The 15,661-nt window shown below is 44.8% G+C and overlaps 2 protein-coding genes across 5 annotated transcripts in view; one reads left to right on the top strand and one right to left on the bottom strand.

Annotated features, from left to right (window-relative positions):
- Positions 1–435: 435 nt before the first annotated feature.
- On the bottom strand, positions 436–9,481 carry CUNH1orf50 (chromosome unknown C1orf50 homolog). 4 transcript variants are annotated; one of them, XM_032247192.1, is made up of 5 exons: positions 9,180–9,311; positions 8,937–9,052; positions 2,655–2,741; positions 1,424–1,555; positions 436–1,121 (listed from the first exon to the last, which is right to left on the bottom strand). In XM_032247192.1, the coding sequence occupies exons 1-5, from the start codon at positions 9,247–9,249 to the stop codon at positions 936–938; spliced, it is 591 nt and encodes a 196-aa protein (XP_032103083.1). In that variant the 5' UTR covers positions 9,250–9,311; the 3' UTR covers positions 436–935. The 4 variants fall into 4 exon arrangements, with proteins under 4 accessions (XP_032103083.1, XP_032103082.1, XP_032103080.1 ...); XM_032247191.1 differs by having other exon boundaries at positions 9,171–9,303; XM_032247189.1 differs by lacking the exon at positions 8,937–9,052 and having other exon boundaries at positions 441–1,121; positions 9,171–9,481.
- Positions 9,481–15,661, top strand: part of P3H1 (prolyl 3-hydroxylase 1) — an 18,911-nt gene continuing 12,730 nt past the window's right edge. The window contains exons 1-2 of the mRNA XM_032247188.1: positions 9,481–10,052; positions 13,523–13,675. Of these exons, the coding sequence (XP_032103079.1) occupies positions 9,588–10,052; positions 13,523–13,675 (618 nt within the window). The 5' untranslated portion in view covers positions 9,481–9,587. The remainder of the gene's footprint in view (positions 10,053–13,522; positions 13,676–15,661) is intronic.

Genomic DNA, 15,661 nt, shown 5'->3' with positions numbered 1-15,661 from the left:
TAAGAGCCCAGTCAGAATAAGAACTACAGTAATTTTGCCAAAAGCCCTCGTTAAGTTCTTAAATAATTCTGGTCAAAATGAATTTCAGGCCGGTTAACTCACAATCAACAATTTGGCTGTTTCTCTTGTTTCTCACTCTACTGCCTTACTCTCTTCCACAGTATTTTTAAGTTGCCATCTAAATGGGGTTGTTCTGCTGCAGGTGGCTGAGCTTGGGATCTCCTCCTCCAGAGACTACAGAGTGGATTCTACGATGATTAGTGGCAGCATCCAGTGTCTCTTTCAAGTCTAAAATTTGTGAGTTTCAAAGTTGATGCTCCCCAAACCCGGCCTTTGCTGCTGCCTCAGATTCTCCGTCACTCTAGCAAGGCGGAGAGAGCAAAAGGGGCAAGACAAACCTCATCGACGGCACAGAAATCCCAGAATCACACCCTCTCTGGTCCAGCCAAGCCAAGTTTTTTTTTTTAAATCACCCTCCATTACCCAACATTCCCATTCCCAGATGAATTGGAAACTGAAGTTACACCAACTGTGAGACAGCCTCAACCCCAATGTTAAATACTACCAGTTATTAAGACAGAAAACAGTTCTCTTTGGAAAACGATCCACCAAACTTTTTGCAGAAAGAAGAAACTCTTCTTTCTCTAACACTTTTTAAGGGAAGAAGGGATGGAGAGGAAGAAGGAAAAGTACATTAGCCAAAACTCTGAAAGTGACTGACTTGGGTATCTGTGGCCCAGAGAGGATCCCAAAAGACAGTGACTCTCAGTGATTATTACCATCCCAATTAAAAGCCATAATGACAGCATTTACATTCACACAGGGTCTCTTTCCAAGAAGTTTGTGATTCACCTACAGATGCCGTCCATTCTCAAGGCAACAAGGGGGCAACAAGGAGGCCAGGTCCTGTGAGAGCTATTTGTCAGAGCCCCCTCTCAGTGAGTCAGTCCCTGGAAGTTGGGTTCAGTGCATGGAGGCAGGGCCACTGACTGGCTTAGCAACTTGTCCATCATGCTGATTTTAGCATCTTGCTTCTCAATGTCCTCATACGGAGTCCAGGACAAGTCATGCTGTAGCTTGTAGGCACCAAGGAAGTCATGTGGACAACTTGTCCCCCATTCCTAGAGAAGGCAAAGGAGGCAGTTCCCATCAGGGTGGGTTGTAAACAAACTGAGCTCATTTCCTAATTATGCCACATCTCTTTTTTGGCTTTTCACTTCATACTAGTCAACAATCTTTGGAAAGCAGTTACCGCACACATCAGATCCCTCCCTTAATAGAGAAAATGAATGAAATAATTTAAGCACAGTTATATTTTTTAAAGTCATGTTTGAACTCACATCATTTTCTAGGAAACCACATGTATACCAAAAATTTCTCAGAAGCTAGAGTAGATTTTGGGGCAAACTACGTATATTCTTACCTTCGGAGAAATGATGGAAAAATACTGCTGACCACTCTCCCGTTTATAGAGGTAGTAAATGTTGCCAGGTTTTTTCACTATATTACAAGCTACATGGTGCAGGTCGGCATCTCTGTGAGCATCTTCCAGTATCTATGATGAACCACAGAGATGTAATGAATTAGGTACTGGAGATAAAAGGTACCCATATTCAGTGATCATCCCAATTAAAATTTGGAAACCTGTCAATGCTTAGGATCTTGCTCCCCCATAGCAATGAATCACTACTGAGATCCAGATTATTCTGAAGAAACAAAAATTAAGATTATGTTGCTATGCTGTAAAAATGCCTTTAGAAGAATTATATTTCAAACTAGGCAGTGATTCATGCCTGTAATCCTAGCACTTTGGGAGGCCATGGCAGGTGGATCACTTGAGCTCAGCAGACCAGCCTGGGCAACATGGCAAAACGCTGTCTCTACTAAAAATACAAAAAATTAGCCAGGTGTGGTGGTATGTGTATGTAGTCCCAACTACTTGGGAGGCTGAGGCAGGAGGATCACTTAAGTCCAGGAAGCAGAGGTTGCAGTGGACCGAGATTGCACCACTGCACTCCAGCCTGGGTGATACAGTGATACCCTGTCTCAGGGGAAAAAAAAAAAAAAAAAAAAGGCATTTCAAAATGTTGAGCATTAATGACTCTGGGTAATTTTTAAGTTTCTTTCCTATTTTCTGTGCTAAGTACATTTCTTTTATAAATGAAAACATAGTCCCCTGTTAAAATGCTTTACCTCATGAAACCTTCTCCTGATAAAAACAAAACATGGGAGGCCGAGGCGGGCAGATCACCTGAGGTCAGGAGTTCAAGACCAGCCTGGCCAACATGGCAAAACCCCATCTCTACTAAAAATACAGAAGTTAGCTCGGCGTGGTGGCAGGCACCTATAATCCCAGCTACTTGGGAGGCTAAGGCAGGAGAATTGCTTGAATCCGGGAGGTGAAGGTTGCAGTGAGCTCAGAGTGCACCATTGCACTCCAGCCTGGATACAAGAGTGAAACTCTGTCTCAAAAACAACCAAACAAACAAAACTTATACTTAACCTCTTACGCTTATTCCTTCTATTTTACTCAACACCACTACATTTCTAGGAGGTACTAAACACATAGAAAGTCACAATGATTATAAACAAGTTCAGCCGATCCTGAGAATTGAATAAAGAAAACAAAAGCCTGTCTAAAAGTCATTCCTTACCTTCCTGGCTTGTTCTTGCAAATGCTGGATTTGCTCAGCTATGACTGTCAGCTTGTTGGTGGCATTTGCTCGGATGAAGTCATCAGCCTACAGGTGAGAGAAAACCAAACTGTGGGCTGAAAGAGGATAAGACTTCTATGATGTTCTTATTTGGATCCCAGTGTGGAGAGTTATATTAATATTTTGCTTCTGTCTAACAAATTTTTCCCATTCTCTCCACTGCCCCATAGCCTCCCACTCATCCCAAGGCCCCATTCAAATAACACTGTTATGAGAAGGCCACCCTGATATGACCCCACAATAGAGTTAAGTGCTCTCTTCTCTTTCCCTTAGCTTTCCACCCTTTCTCTATGAACTGCAGTTACACTGAATTTCTTTCTCTTTCTCTCTCTCACTCTGGCTCTCAGTCTCTCTCGCTCGCTCACTCACTACCAAATATATTCAATATACCCTCTCCTCCATCCAATCCATTTTACCTCCTGCTCTTTACCTAATTAACACCACACATTTCTCAGGTCTCCGTTTTCTCATGTTTAAACATTTGTGAAATCAGGGATGGGTTTTACAACAATAATTAAAAGACACTTCTGATCTGGCCCTTATCATCTGCTAATGTAGAACGCTAGATACACGTACAAAGTATTTGGCTTTTTCTGTGTGACTCCCCCACACTCACAGAACTGAGAAAAGTATGTGTTAATCTGACCATTTCCTCAGTTAAATTATTTACATCACAACTACTTAAATTTTAACTTATATACTCATTTCTAATTATTACTTCAAACGTATTTTATAAGACTGCACTATGGTATGGACTTGAAACAGTTATAATGTACACAGAAGACTGCCTGTCATGTGCCATGAAGTGCAACTTAAGGCAACGGAAATTTTTTTTTTTTTTTTTTGAGACGGAGTTTTTGCTTTTGTTGTCGAGGCTGGAGTGCAATGACACAATCTCGGCTCACTGCAATCTCCACCTCCCAGGTTCAAGCAATTCTCTAACCTCAGCCTCCCTAGTAGCTAGGATTACAGGTACCTGCCATCATGCCCTGCTAATTTTTGTATTTTTAGTAGAGACGGGTTTTCACCATGTTGTCCAGGTTGGTCTCGAACTCCTGACCTCATGTGATCTGTCCACGATGGCATCCCAAAGTGCTGGGATTACAGATGTGAGGAACTGCGCCCAGCCAGGAAATTTCTTAAAATAAATCAAATTCTCAAAGCTAGAAGAGACTAATGTGACCAATTCATGTACTGGGAAGGATTACCACTCAAGCAATAGAAATCTGTCAAAAACTTCCAGCTTACTTTTAAGAAAAGCTGATTAACTTCCAGTAGTACACAATTAAGGTAAAGAAATTAGGAGATTGAACTGGAACTTGAACTAAGAAACATTAAAGAGAATTTACTGGTTAGTTGAAAAGTCTTCGGGCAAAATTCAGGTATAAGTTAATGTTATGAGTGAACAGAAACCATACAAGTAAACTGAGTTATTTATCTGTTCCACAAATGTATTTTAGGCAGCTACTGTGTGTCAGACACCACACTAGGCAGTGGGTATACTGGCAAACAGGAAAGAAAACACCCTGCCTTGTCAAGTTGACAAGTCAAGTCTAATACAGTTTAACAGAAATGTGAGGCAAGTTGCATATAAAATTTTAAATTTTCTAGTAGCCACGTTAATAGTAAATTAATTCTTTTTTTTTTTTTTTAAGACGGGGTTTCACCATGTTGGTCAGGCTAGTCTTGAACTCCCGACCTCTGGTGATCCGCCCGCCTTGGCCTCCAAAGTGCTTGGATTACAGGCGTGAGCCACCACACCCGGCCCAATAGTAAATTAATTCTAGCAATAGATATCTATATATATTTTTTGAGACAGAGTCTCGCTCTGTCGCCCATGCTGGAGTGCAGTGGCACGATCTCTGCTCAGTGCAGCCTCCACCTCCAGGGTTCAAGTAATTCTCGTACATACGCCTCCTGAGTAGCTGGGAACACAGGCATGTCTGGCTAATTTTTGTAATTTTAGTAGAGATAGGGTTTTGCCATGTTTGTCAGGCTGGTCTCGAACTCCTGGCCTCAAGTGATATGCCTGCCTCAGCCTCTCAAAGTGCTGCGATTACAGGCATAAGCCACTGTGCCCGGCTAATACGTTTTACTTAACCCAATATGTCAAAAACATTTTTATTTTAACATGTAATCACTATTTTTAAGTTGTTAATGAAATATTTTGCATTTTTTTCTTTTTTTTTTTTTTTTGGTCCTTCTCAGTCTAATCTGTATTTTGCATTTGATATTAAGCCTTCAAAATACAGTGTTTATTTTGTACTCACAGCACATCTCAATTTGGATGCTAAAATTTCATCAGCAATACTTGATCTGTATTTAGACTTAATAAATTTTATAAGTGAAAAAGTTGATTCACATACTCAAATTGTTCCAATATACTTGAGTTCCAATAATTGAATTATCAGGTTTTTAAATTCAAATTAATTAAAATCAAATAAAATGTAAAATTTGGTTCCTCAGCCACACTAACAACATAACACAAGTGCTTAACAGACATAATGTTGCTAGTGGCTGCCATATTTTAAAGCACAGCTCCAGTGAGTAATACAGATACCAAAAAGTAAAGATAACTAAAGCTAGGATTATATGTACTCATAACAATGCACTGTTATGAAGGAAATATCCACAATTATGTAGTAGAAGCAGGTTAAAGATAACAAATGAGTGAAGTAGAAAAGCTACTTCATTTTTGTAAGTTTAATAATAGGGAGTGGTGGGGAATTGGAAAGTATATGTAGCCTAGAGGTTTGGATGGGGTGGGGTATGGCTTCCTCAGACAAGAAGGCCTCACTAAGGATAATAACATTTGGCTTGGGTCTAAACGAAAGGAGAGGACGGGCCATGTGAAAAGCAGTTAGTGATGGGCAATGTGTGGAATCGGGTTAAAAAGAGAGCACAGACCAGATCATGCAGAGTCTTGTAGCCCACGGTAAAAGAATTTGCATTTTGTTCCAAGAATGAAAGGAGCCATATATGGTCAAGGAGAGAGTAGGTATTTCTAGAGCTAAGGTAGTTTCAGGTTAGGGGTGGCTTTATAACAACCCTCCACTTCTTTTTTTTTTTTTTTTTTTTTTTTTTTTTTTTTTGCTACCATTTGCCAACTCACTGAGCAAAACCCTTCCCTTTCTTAAGGTGCTGGGAGTAAATCTTGCAAACAAAATTTGAATTTATATTTTGAAGACAATATAAAATGCAAAATATGGATTAGACTGAGACGGACCACAAAAAAGAAAAAAGAAACAAAAAATACAAAATATTTCATTAACGCTGAGGAGGGAGGTGAGGGGAAAAAAGAAAGAAAGAAAAAAAAATACTTCATTAACAACTTAAAAACAAAAGAGCCTCATAAAAAAGAAAGAAAGGGGCCTGGCTCATACCAGTAATCCCAGCACTTTGGGAGGCCGAGGCGAGCAGATCACCTGAGGTCAGGAGTTCGAGACCAGCCTGACCAATATGGAAAAACCCTGTCTCTACTCAAAATACAAAATTAGACGGCATGGTGGCGCATGCCTGTAATCCCAGCTACTCAGGAGGCTGAGGCAGAAGAATCGCTTGAACCCAGGAGGTGGAGGTTATGGTGAGCAGAGACCGCGCTACTGCACTCCAGCCTGGGCAACAAGAGCTAAACTCTGTCTCAAAAAAAAAAAAAAAAAAAGGAAAGGGAAGAGTACCTACGACTACTAAGCACTAACCCTGGCCTCAACCACTCTGAAGCCCTTTACATTCATCTCATTTACTTCTCATACCTTCACAAAGTTGGAGATAATAACCTCACTTTCTCATTTTAGGAATTAAGACTCATAGACATGAGGCAACCTATCCAAGGTTTCACAGATAATAAACAGCAGTTAAAGGATCTGAACACAGATCAGTCTGATTCCAAAATTCATGTCTTAATACCAGGCCTCCTGAGCTTTCTGAACACACACGAATACCTGGGTCAGTCCTGCTAAAAAGTACTTTTTTTTTTTTTTTGGAGATGGAGCCTCACTCTGTGTCTCTCAGGCTGGAGTGCAATAGGCATGATGCCAGATCACTGCAGCCTCCACCTTCCAGGTTCAAGCAATTCTCCTGCCTCAGCCTCCCAAGTAGCTGGGACTACATATAAGCACACACTGCCGTGCCCAGCTAATTTTTTGTATTTTAGTAGAGACAGGGTTTTATTATGTTGCCCAGGCTGGACTCTCCTGAGCTCAGGCAATCCATCAGCCTCGGCCTCCCAAAGTGCTAGGATTACAGGGGTGAGCCACAGAACCTGGCCTCATTTTTTTTTTTAAGAGTTTTACTCTGTCACCCATGCTGGAATGCAATGGCGCAATCTCGGCTCACTGCAACCTCTGTCTCCTGGACTAAAGCGATTCTCATGCTTCAGCCTCCCGAGTAGCTGGGACTACAGGCGTGAGCCACCACATCCAGCTAATTTTTGCATTTTTATTAGAGACAGGGTTTCACCATGTTAGCCAGGCTGATCTCGAACTCCTGACTTCAAATGATCCACCTGCCTTGGCCCCATAGTGCTGGGATTACAGGTGTGAGTCATGGCGCCCGGCCAAAAATTACATTTTAGATAGTAAATGTTTGATTCAATTTGTTTGTCTCCAAAGTTTTTTCTTCGGCTTCTCAAAGACAGACTGTATTGGGAAAACAGAGGCAGCACAAGAATGCATCCTCTGTATTTCACTAGATTATAGGATAAAAGACAAAAACTGTGTTCTTTTTTTTTTTTTTTTTTTTTGAGTCGGAGTTTCGCTCTTGTTACCCAGGCTGGAGAGTGCAATGGCGCAATCTCGGCTCACCGCAACCTCCGCCTCCTGGGTTCAGGCAATTCTCCTGCCTCAGCCTCCTGAGTAGCTGGGATTACAGGCACGTGCCACCATGCCCAGCTAATTTTTTTTGTATTTTTAGTAGAGACGGGGTTTCACCATTTTGACCAGGATGGTCTCGATCTCTTGACCTCGTGATCCACCCGCCTCGGCCTCCCAAAGTGCTGGGATTACAGGCGTGAGCCACCGCGCCGGGCCAAAACTGTGTTCTTTCTTCCATCTGTTCAGGCCATTGTAATAAACATGACGGTCATTCAATAGCACATGAATATGTTGTGTGCACAAGATTCTGTCCCTAGCAGCCTCCCTCTCAATAAGAACAATCTGATTGACTAGACACATATTCTCTTAACCCATAAAAGTTGCACTTTGCTCCTCAGCTCTCCAAAAAGAAGCAAGCACAAGTTTTCAATTAATGGAAACTTCCTAAGTATCTGAATGTTTTTTTTTAAAAAAAAAAAAAAAAAAAAAAAAAACCACTGGAAGGATTTCTAGGATCATTTTAAAAAAGAGAGATGTGAGGGAATTTGAGCACATTAATTAATTTTGAGCAAAGCAAAGACCTTTGAACATTAATCAAGGCCAAATCTGATAGTGTATACAGGGATAAGGGGCCATCATAATCTTTAAAGCAGCAGGACCCTCCATTTGTGCACCCTGAAGAGGGTGTACAACTGGAAGTCTTGAGAAGAGATAAGAAGGAATCTGGTTTTTCACTGAATAATGACAAAGCTTTAGATCTTGGAGCTCTCCTACTTCAAACCTTTCACTTCACAAATAAAGTAGCTGAAGTCCAGAGAGAAGTAATCTGCCTCAAGTCGCACTGCAAGTTAGTATCAAAAGTGGGATTAATACTCATGTGTCCAAACTTCCAGTGTTTTTTCCATTATTTTACATTTCCTTATTTTACTTATCCATATGTAAGCACTGGGCTTGCTAATACTGTTTAATGAGGACGGAACTTGGAGTCTTTGTCCTGCCAGAAGATGTTTAAACTCTCAGGTAACAAAGACCTTATAGGAAGCAGCTTAAAATAAGCTCCTGGGGAACTTTTCTTTATGTGTCAAATGGGAAGAATAACTTCTGTGCTGCCTACCTCACAAGGCTGTCCGAAAGTGCAAATTAAATAATGAACACTAAAGTGTTCTGTAAACCTTCCCACGAAGGGAAATTATGGGCACTCAAGTTGAAGTTGGAGGAGGAGCCTTTGATCCCAGAAGATCATTCGAGTCAGGCCACCGACTTGCAATGACAGTCGACTTTACTCGTCTGTAGAATGGAGACAAGAGCAAATGCCACCCCCACACTAGGTGGTAGAGAGGTCTGAGCTGAAAGACGCAGAGCACAACGTGAACGAAGACGGTTATTCGCTGTCCCGGCCGCGCCTCCTCACCTTCTGTACCTGCTCTGCGAGCGCCACGAGGTCTAAGGGGTCCCCGGCCCGGTGTGTGTGGTAAGGGCTCACCAGGGCCAGGCCGCCGGGGGTCGGGGTGAGCTCCACCAGGGCTCCTGCGACACACACCCAGGAACACAGGCCGTGAGCTCCCGCCCTCGGCCTCCCGCGGAGCCCCGAGACCGGCTGCCTCGCAAGGGCTGACTTCCCCCTGCTGACTCCCGACCCGCATACCTCCCTGACCTGCAGCTGGCTGCGCTCCTTGCCTTTCAAGGACCCCCTCGGTCCGCCCCGGCGCTGCAGCCTCCTCCATAACAGCGCCTTATTCCCACTCCCTTGCGGTGCGCGTCGAGAGCGCCTGCGCATAAAGGCACATGGGCGGAGCTTCCGTCTTCCTTGTCCATTGGGCGTTAGAGCGACTGAGCTTGGCCTGAACTCGGAGGCGGGGCTCCAGCTGAAGCACAGGGTTCCGCTGACGGGCGGTGGAGGGAGGGTCCAGGTTGACTGAAAGGAAAAGAGGCGGTGCAAGCCTCTGGACATGCGCCGCCCGGCTTGGGAGGTGGGGCTTCGCCCGGAGGCGGGCCTTCGGCGGGGGTGGGACTCCGGCCTCCGTGGCGGGCGGTTAGCGGTCCTGTTAAGTCTGAGGAAGCGATGGCGGCATGCGCATTAAGGCTGCTGATCACACTGCTGGCTTTCGTGGCCGCTGCCTCCCAGGCCGAGGTCGAGTCCGAGGCGGGATGGGGCATGGTGACGCCTGATCTGCTCTTTGCCGAGGGGACCGCGGCCTACGCGCGCGGGGACTGGCCCGGGGTGGTCCTGAGCATGGAGCGGGCGCTGCGCTCCCGGGCCGCCCTCCGCGCCCTCCGACTGCGCTGCCGCACCCAGTGTGCCGCGGACTTCCCATGGGAGCTAGACCCCGACTCGCCCCCCAGCCTGGCCCAGGCCTCGGGAGCTGCCGCCCTGCGGGACCTGAGCTTCTTCGGGGGCCTCCTGCGCCGCGCCGCCTGCCTGCGCCGCTGCCTTGGGCCGCCGGCCGCCCACTCGCTCAGCGAAGAGATGGAGCTGGAGTTCCGCAAGCGGAGCCCCTACAACTACCTGCAGGTCGCCTACTTCAAGGTGCAGACCTGCCCGGAGCCGGGCGGCCGGGGTCCTTCTGGGGAGAGGAGTGTTGCAGGGTACTTGGGGAGCTTCGGGGGCCGGGGAAGTGTCCGCAGGGAGGGGTAAGTGGCCACCTAGCTGGGGAGATTTCCTCGAAACCCGGGAGAGCAGGGCCCTAGCAGGAGACCTGCCTCGCCCAGTTCGCATGGGCAGATGCTAACCCTATAGGTCCAGGCTGGGGTTAGGGCACAGGCCAAGCAAAACCCATGGCCGTTTGGTTCCCCGGGAAATCTCCTGGAAGGAATTAAAGTAGCCGTTTGGGCCGCCCATCCTGATGTCATTGTAAGTTTCCTAGTGAGAAGCTAGTAGTGGTCTACAATATCTTCCTTCTGGTTGGTTTTCCAGTGGTGCTTTTCCTGCTGCTTGATGCAGCAGCTCTTTTTCAGGATGTGAGGTTGCCACGTCGCCAGCAGGGGCTGCCTGATCCTGCCTGTGGGGGGACCCTCTGGCTAGCCTGTCAGGTTTACAAAGAAAACTAGTGTTTTTAGGACTGCCAGAGTGCCAAGCGTCCAAGTGTACACATGGGCTTGGAGCGTTCCAGGCATGTTTGGTGGTGGTGATGGTGGTGATGATGATGATGATGATGATGGTGATCCAGACACTGTTTCAAGCAGTTTGCATTTATTTATGCATTTGCCCTAATCTTCACAACATCCTGTCATGTAGAAGCTGTTATTGGTCCCACTTTATTGGGCATGGGGGGAGAAAGAGCTGTGCTTTTTATCTGTTATATCTGCACTTTAAAAGACCTTCAATTCAACCTAAAGAGAGATTTAGAGACTCTTGGGGACCTCAGATTTCTACCCCTCCACAGCATTCTATCCATAGTTCCCCTCATTTTTCCTAGTTACTCGGAAGAGTGTTGGACTTGAAATCAAAACAATTTGTTTGTGTTGCTTCATCATAGCACTATGTAAAATTATTTGACAAACATGTATTGCATATCTACTGCATTCCGGTTCTTGTACAAGTAATTAAATGCTCGACCAATGTCTTTGCTTTGTCTTGCTTTGCTGTTAAGAGTTAATGTAGTAAGGGCTACTGCAAGAGCATAATCTTAAGGCTGTGGGATCACAAAGGAGGGAGACTCTAGCTTTGTCTCAAAGAAATTAGAGAGACTTCAAAGAAAAGGTAGTATTAAAGCCTGTCCTAAGTATTGCCAGGGGGAGAGGAAGGAAGGTTCTTCCAGATAGAGGGAAAAAAATCAATTGTGATTGCAATGTCGACATGTATGTGGGGAGTAGTAGGAGAGGAAGCTAGAAAGGTCAGTGAGGCCAAATTTGGAAGAGAATTCTGCAGGCTTCAGGGAGCCATCCTCGGATTTGGATTTTAAAATGCTCATTCTGGAAGAAGCCGTGGTGAATAAACCTTGGAAGAAGGAGAAAGTGGTGGCAGGGCACATGATTAGCAGATGGGCATTTGTCCACAAGAGAGGGGTGGGCGCAGTGGCTCACGCCTGTAATCCCAGCTCTTTGGGAGGCCGAGGTGGGCAGATCACCTGAGGTCAGGAGTTCAAGACCATCCTGACCAACATGGAGAAATCCTGTCTCTACTAAAAATACAAAATTAGCTGGGTGTGGTGGTGCATACCTGTAATGCCAGCTACTCGGGAAGCTGAGGCAGGAGAATCACTTGAACCCAGGAGGTGGAGGTGGCAGTGAGCCAAGATCATGCCATTGCACTCCAGCCTGGGCAACAAAAGCTGAACTCCATCTCCAAAAAAAGAAAAGGAGGTTAAGTGCCTCAGTGCTTAGGAAGTAAAGAAGGCTGGGGGTAGAGAGAGGAGTGAGGACATGGGGGCGAACAGAGAAAGACAGGAGCAGAGCTGAAAGATACAAGCAATAGAGTAATTCCATAAAAGGAACAGACCTGAGAAAATTTCTAATTTTACAGTTAAAGAAACTGAGGTACAGAGATGGGGAGTTATTTACCTGTGTCACCTAGCCAGGGCTGACTCTTGTAGTGTGCCTTTAGTAGTATCCATGATAAGAAAATAAGTTCTGTGAGCATATTAGTCATACCACCTAAAATTCGAGCACTTAATCTGTGCCCAGCACCATGTATTACAGGCTGCATGTATATTATCTCATTGAACTCTCAACAATGCTAGAAGATAGCTGGAGAATGCTATCTCCAGATGATAGATTAGGGAAACTGAGTTTAGAAAGTAAACTTTAAGTAACTTGTCTACTGCCCAGCCATTAAGCTCAGACTTGCTGCCGGCTGGTCTGTTTGATACCAGAGTCAAAGTAGTTCATTACTAGATCATCAGTGATTTATTTGGTTGGATTCTAAATATGAACCTGTGTTACTTTGATATGCTGGAGTCCATTGTTGTGGGAATTGTTGTGGTCTGTAGCCTATTTCTCCCCCTCAGATTTCTTTTTCTTTTCTTTCTTTCTTTTTTTTTTTTTTGGAGACCGAGTCTCACTCTGTTGCCCAGGCTGGAGTACAGTAGCATTATCTTGGTTCACTGCAATCCACGCCTCCCCGGTTCAAGCCATTCTCCTACCTCAGCCTCCTAAGTAGCTGGGATTACAGGCGTGTGACACCACGCCTGGCTAATTTTTGTATTTTTAACAGAGACAGGCTGGCCTGTCTGGTTGGCCAGGCTGGTCTCGAACTCCTGACCTCAAGTGATCTACCCACCTTGGCCTCACAAAGTGCTAAGATTAGAGGCTCAAGCCACTGCCCCGGGTCACCCTCTCAGATTTCTTAGAGCTATTTGTTTGAACCTCATGAGCCCTGAGCTTTGCGTCAGAAAATACTATACCTGGACTTAGTAAAGTATCTTAGGATTTTTAACTACCCACCTTTTCCCTGAATGTCAGGGTCTTGCTCTGTCACCTAAGCTGGAGTGCTATGGCACCATCTCGGCTCACTGCAACCTCTGCCTCCCAGGCTCAAGCAATCCTCCCACCTCAGCCTGAGGAGTAGCTGGGACTACAGGCACACAGCATCATGTAATTTTTATGTGTTTTGTAGAGACAGGTTTTGCCATGTTGCCCAGGATGGTCTCGAACTCCTGAGCTCAAGTGATCCACCTGCTTTGACCTCTCAAAATGCTAGGATTACAGACGTGAGCCACTGCGCCCAGCATGAAAACATATTATATGGGCAGTCAGTCTTTCACAGCACTCCCCCTGCAATATGACCTTTGTTTTAAAACAGAACATTGCTACTTCCTATAATTTGGAACACCCTTAAACCTGACTTGGGAAAGAGCTACAAATCTGCCCAGGGCACTGCACTCCTAATCTCTGGTGGGTAGTTCCTGCAATAGGTGTGCTTCCTGGGGCTGGCAGGAGCTGGGCATGCTGAGCGGAGGGCTCAGGGAAGCAGGGATTTCCGGTTTATGTGGACTGCTCATGTGGACACAAACTGTAGAGTTTGGATGTGAGTGTTACCATCTCATGCTTCATTCTTAGATCAACAAGTTGGAGAAAGCTGTCTCCGCAGCACACACCTTCTTCGTGGGCAATCCTGAGCACATGGAGATGCGCCAGAACCTAGACTATTACCAAACCATGTCTGGAGTGAAGGAGGACGACTTCAAGGATCTTGAGGCTCAACCCCATATGGTGAAAAAAACTTTATCCCTTCTTTCTCTCTTTCTTTTTAAATTCATTTTAGAGACACAGTCTTGCTCTGTCACCCAGGCTGCAGTGCAGTGGCATGATCATAGCTCACTGTAACCTCAAATTCCTGGACTCAAGAGACCCTCCAGTCTCAGCCTCCTAAGAAGCTGGGACTACAGGCATGCGTTCTTTCTTTTTTTTTTTTTTTAAAATGACATTACTGGGGTTGTTTTCTAATTACATTATAGAAGTAATAAATGTTCATTGTATAACATTGTAGAAATGTAGATAAGTATAAAACAAAAAGTAATCATTCGTAACACTGCCACCTTAAGAAAACCAGTTTATATTTTGTCCTGCTTTTTAAATCTTCTGTATATAATTTTTTCATGTAATTTAGTGTCATACTGTATACGCATTTTTCATCATCTTTTTTTATTTTTTTGAGGCAGGGTCTCACTTTATTGCCCAGGCTGGAGTGCAGTGATGTGATCAAGGCTCACTGCAGCCTTGATCTCCTGGGCTCAAGTGATCCTCCCATCTCAGCCTCCCAAATAGCTGGGACTACAGGCATGCACCACCACACTCAGCTATTGTTTTTATTTTTTGTAGAGACAGGGTCTCACTGTGTTGCCCAAACTCCTGGTCCCAAGTGATCCTACTGCTTTGGACTCCCAAAGTGCTGGGATTACAGGTGTGAGTCATCATCCCCAGCCCCGTCATCATTTTTTAGCTAACGGTATTATCATGAATCTTTTCTCATACCTTCAGATTTATTTGAAAACATAATTGTTTATGGCTACATGATAGTCCATCTTATCCAGAGACCATATTAATTCAGTAATCACATTTTTTGTCATGTACTTTTTTGTTTTCACTACAATAAATGGTACAGTATCCCTCAATGTTCTTATTCTGTTTATTTAACAGGAAAAGTCTGTTGCAAAGGAGAGATTGTCTGTGATAATATAGCACTTTTATGGAGAGGTTATGGTTCCTTATGTTTTAATTATAAAATAGGAATATTAGAAACAATATAAGAATTTTTTTTTTTTTTTTTTTTTTTTGGACGGAGTTTCGCTCCTTACCCAGGCTGGAGTGCAATGGCACAATCTCGGCTCACCGCAACCTCCGCCTCCTGGGTTCAGGCGATTCTCCTGCCTCAGCTTCCTGAGTAACTGGGATTACAGGCACGCGCCACCATGCCCAGCTAATGTTTTGTATTTTTTTAGTAGAGACGGGGTTTCACCGTGTTGACCAGGATGGTCTCGATCTCTTGACCTCGTGATCCACCCTCCTCGGCCTCCCAAAGTGCTGGGATTACAGGCTTGAGCCACTGCGCCCGGCTAAGAATTATTTTTTAAAAATAAATTGTGGCCGGGCACAGTGGCTCACGCCTGTAATCCCAGTACTTTGGGAGGCCAAGGTGGGCAGATCACCTGAGGTCAGGAGATCAAGACCATCCTGGCCAACATGGTGAAACCCCATCTCTACTAAAATTACAGAAATTAGCTGAGCATGGTGGTATGTGCCTGTAATCCCAGCTACTCAGGAGGTAAAGGCAGGAGAGCTGCTTTTACCCAGGAGGCGGAGGTTTGCAGTGAGCCTAGATCATGCCACGGCACTCCTGCCTAGGTGACAGAGCAAGACTCCGTCACAAAAAAAAAAAAAGTAAGTTGTGTCAGCCAGGCATGGTAGCTCACGCCTGTAATCCCAGCACTTTGGGAGGCCAGGGCGAGTGGATCACATGAGGCCAGGAGTTAAAGACCAGTGTGGCTAACATGACAAAACCCTGTCTCTACTAAAAATACAAAAATTAGCCAGGTGTGGTGGTACATGGCTGTAATCCTAGCTTCTTAGGAGGCTGAGGCACTAGAATCACTTGGACCCAGGAAGTGGATATTGCAGTGAGCCAAAATCACACCAAGGTACTCCAGCCTGGGCTGTCTCAAAAAAAAAAAAAAAAAAAAAAAAAAAAAAAAAAAAAAA

This window comes from Sapajus apella, unplaced genomic scaffold (genome assembly GCF_009761245.1).
Source record: "Sapajus apella isolate SASKATOON/1434 unplaced genomic scaffold, GSC_monkey_1.0 scaffold62, whole genome shotgun sequence".
NCBI lineage: Eukaryota > Metazoa > Chordata > Mammalia > Primates > Cebidae > Sapajus > Sapajus apella.
This window is presented reverse-complemented; position numbering and strand designations above follow the sequence as displayed.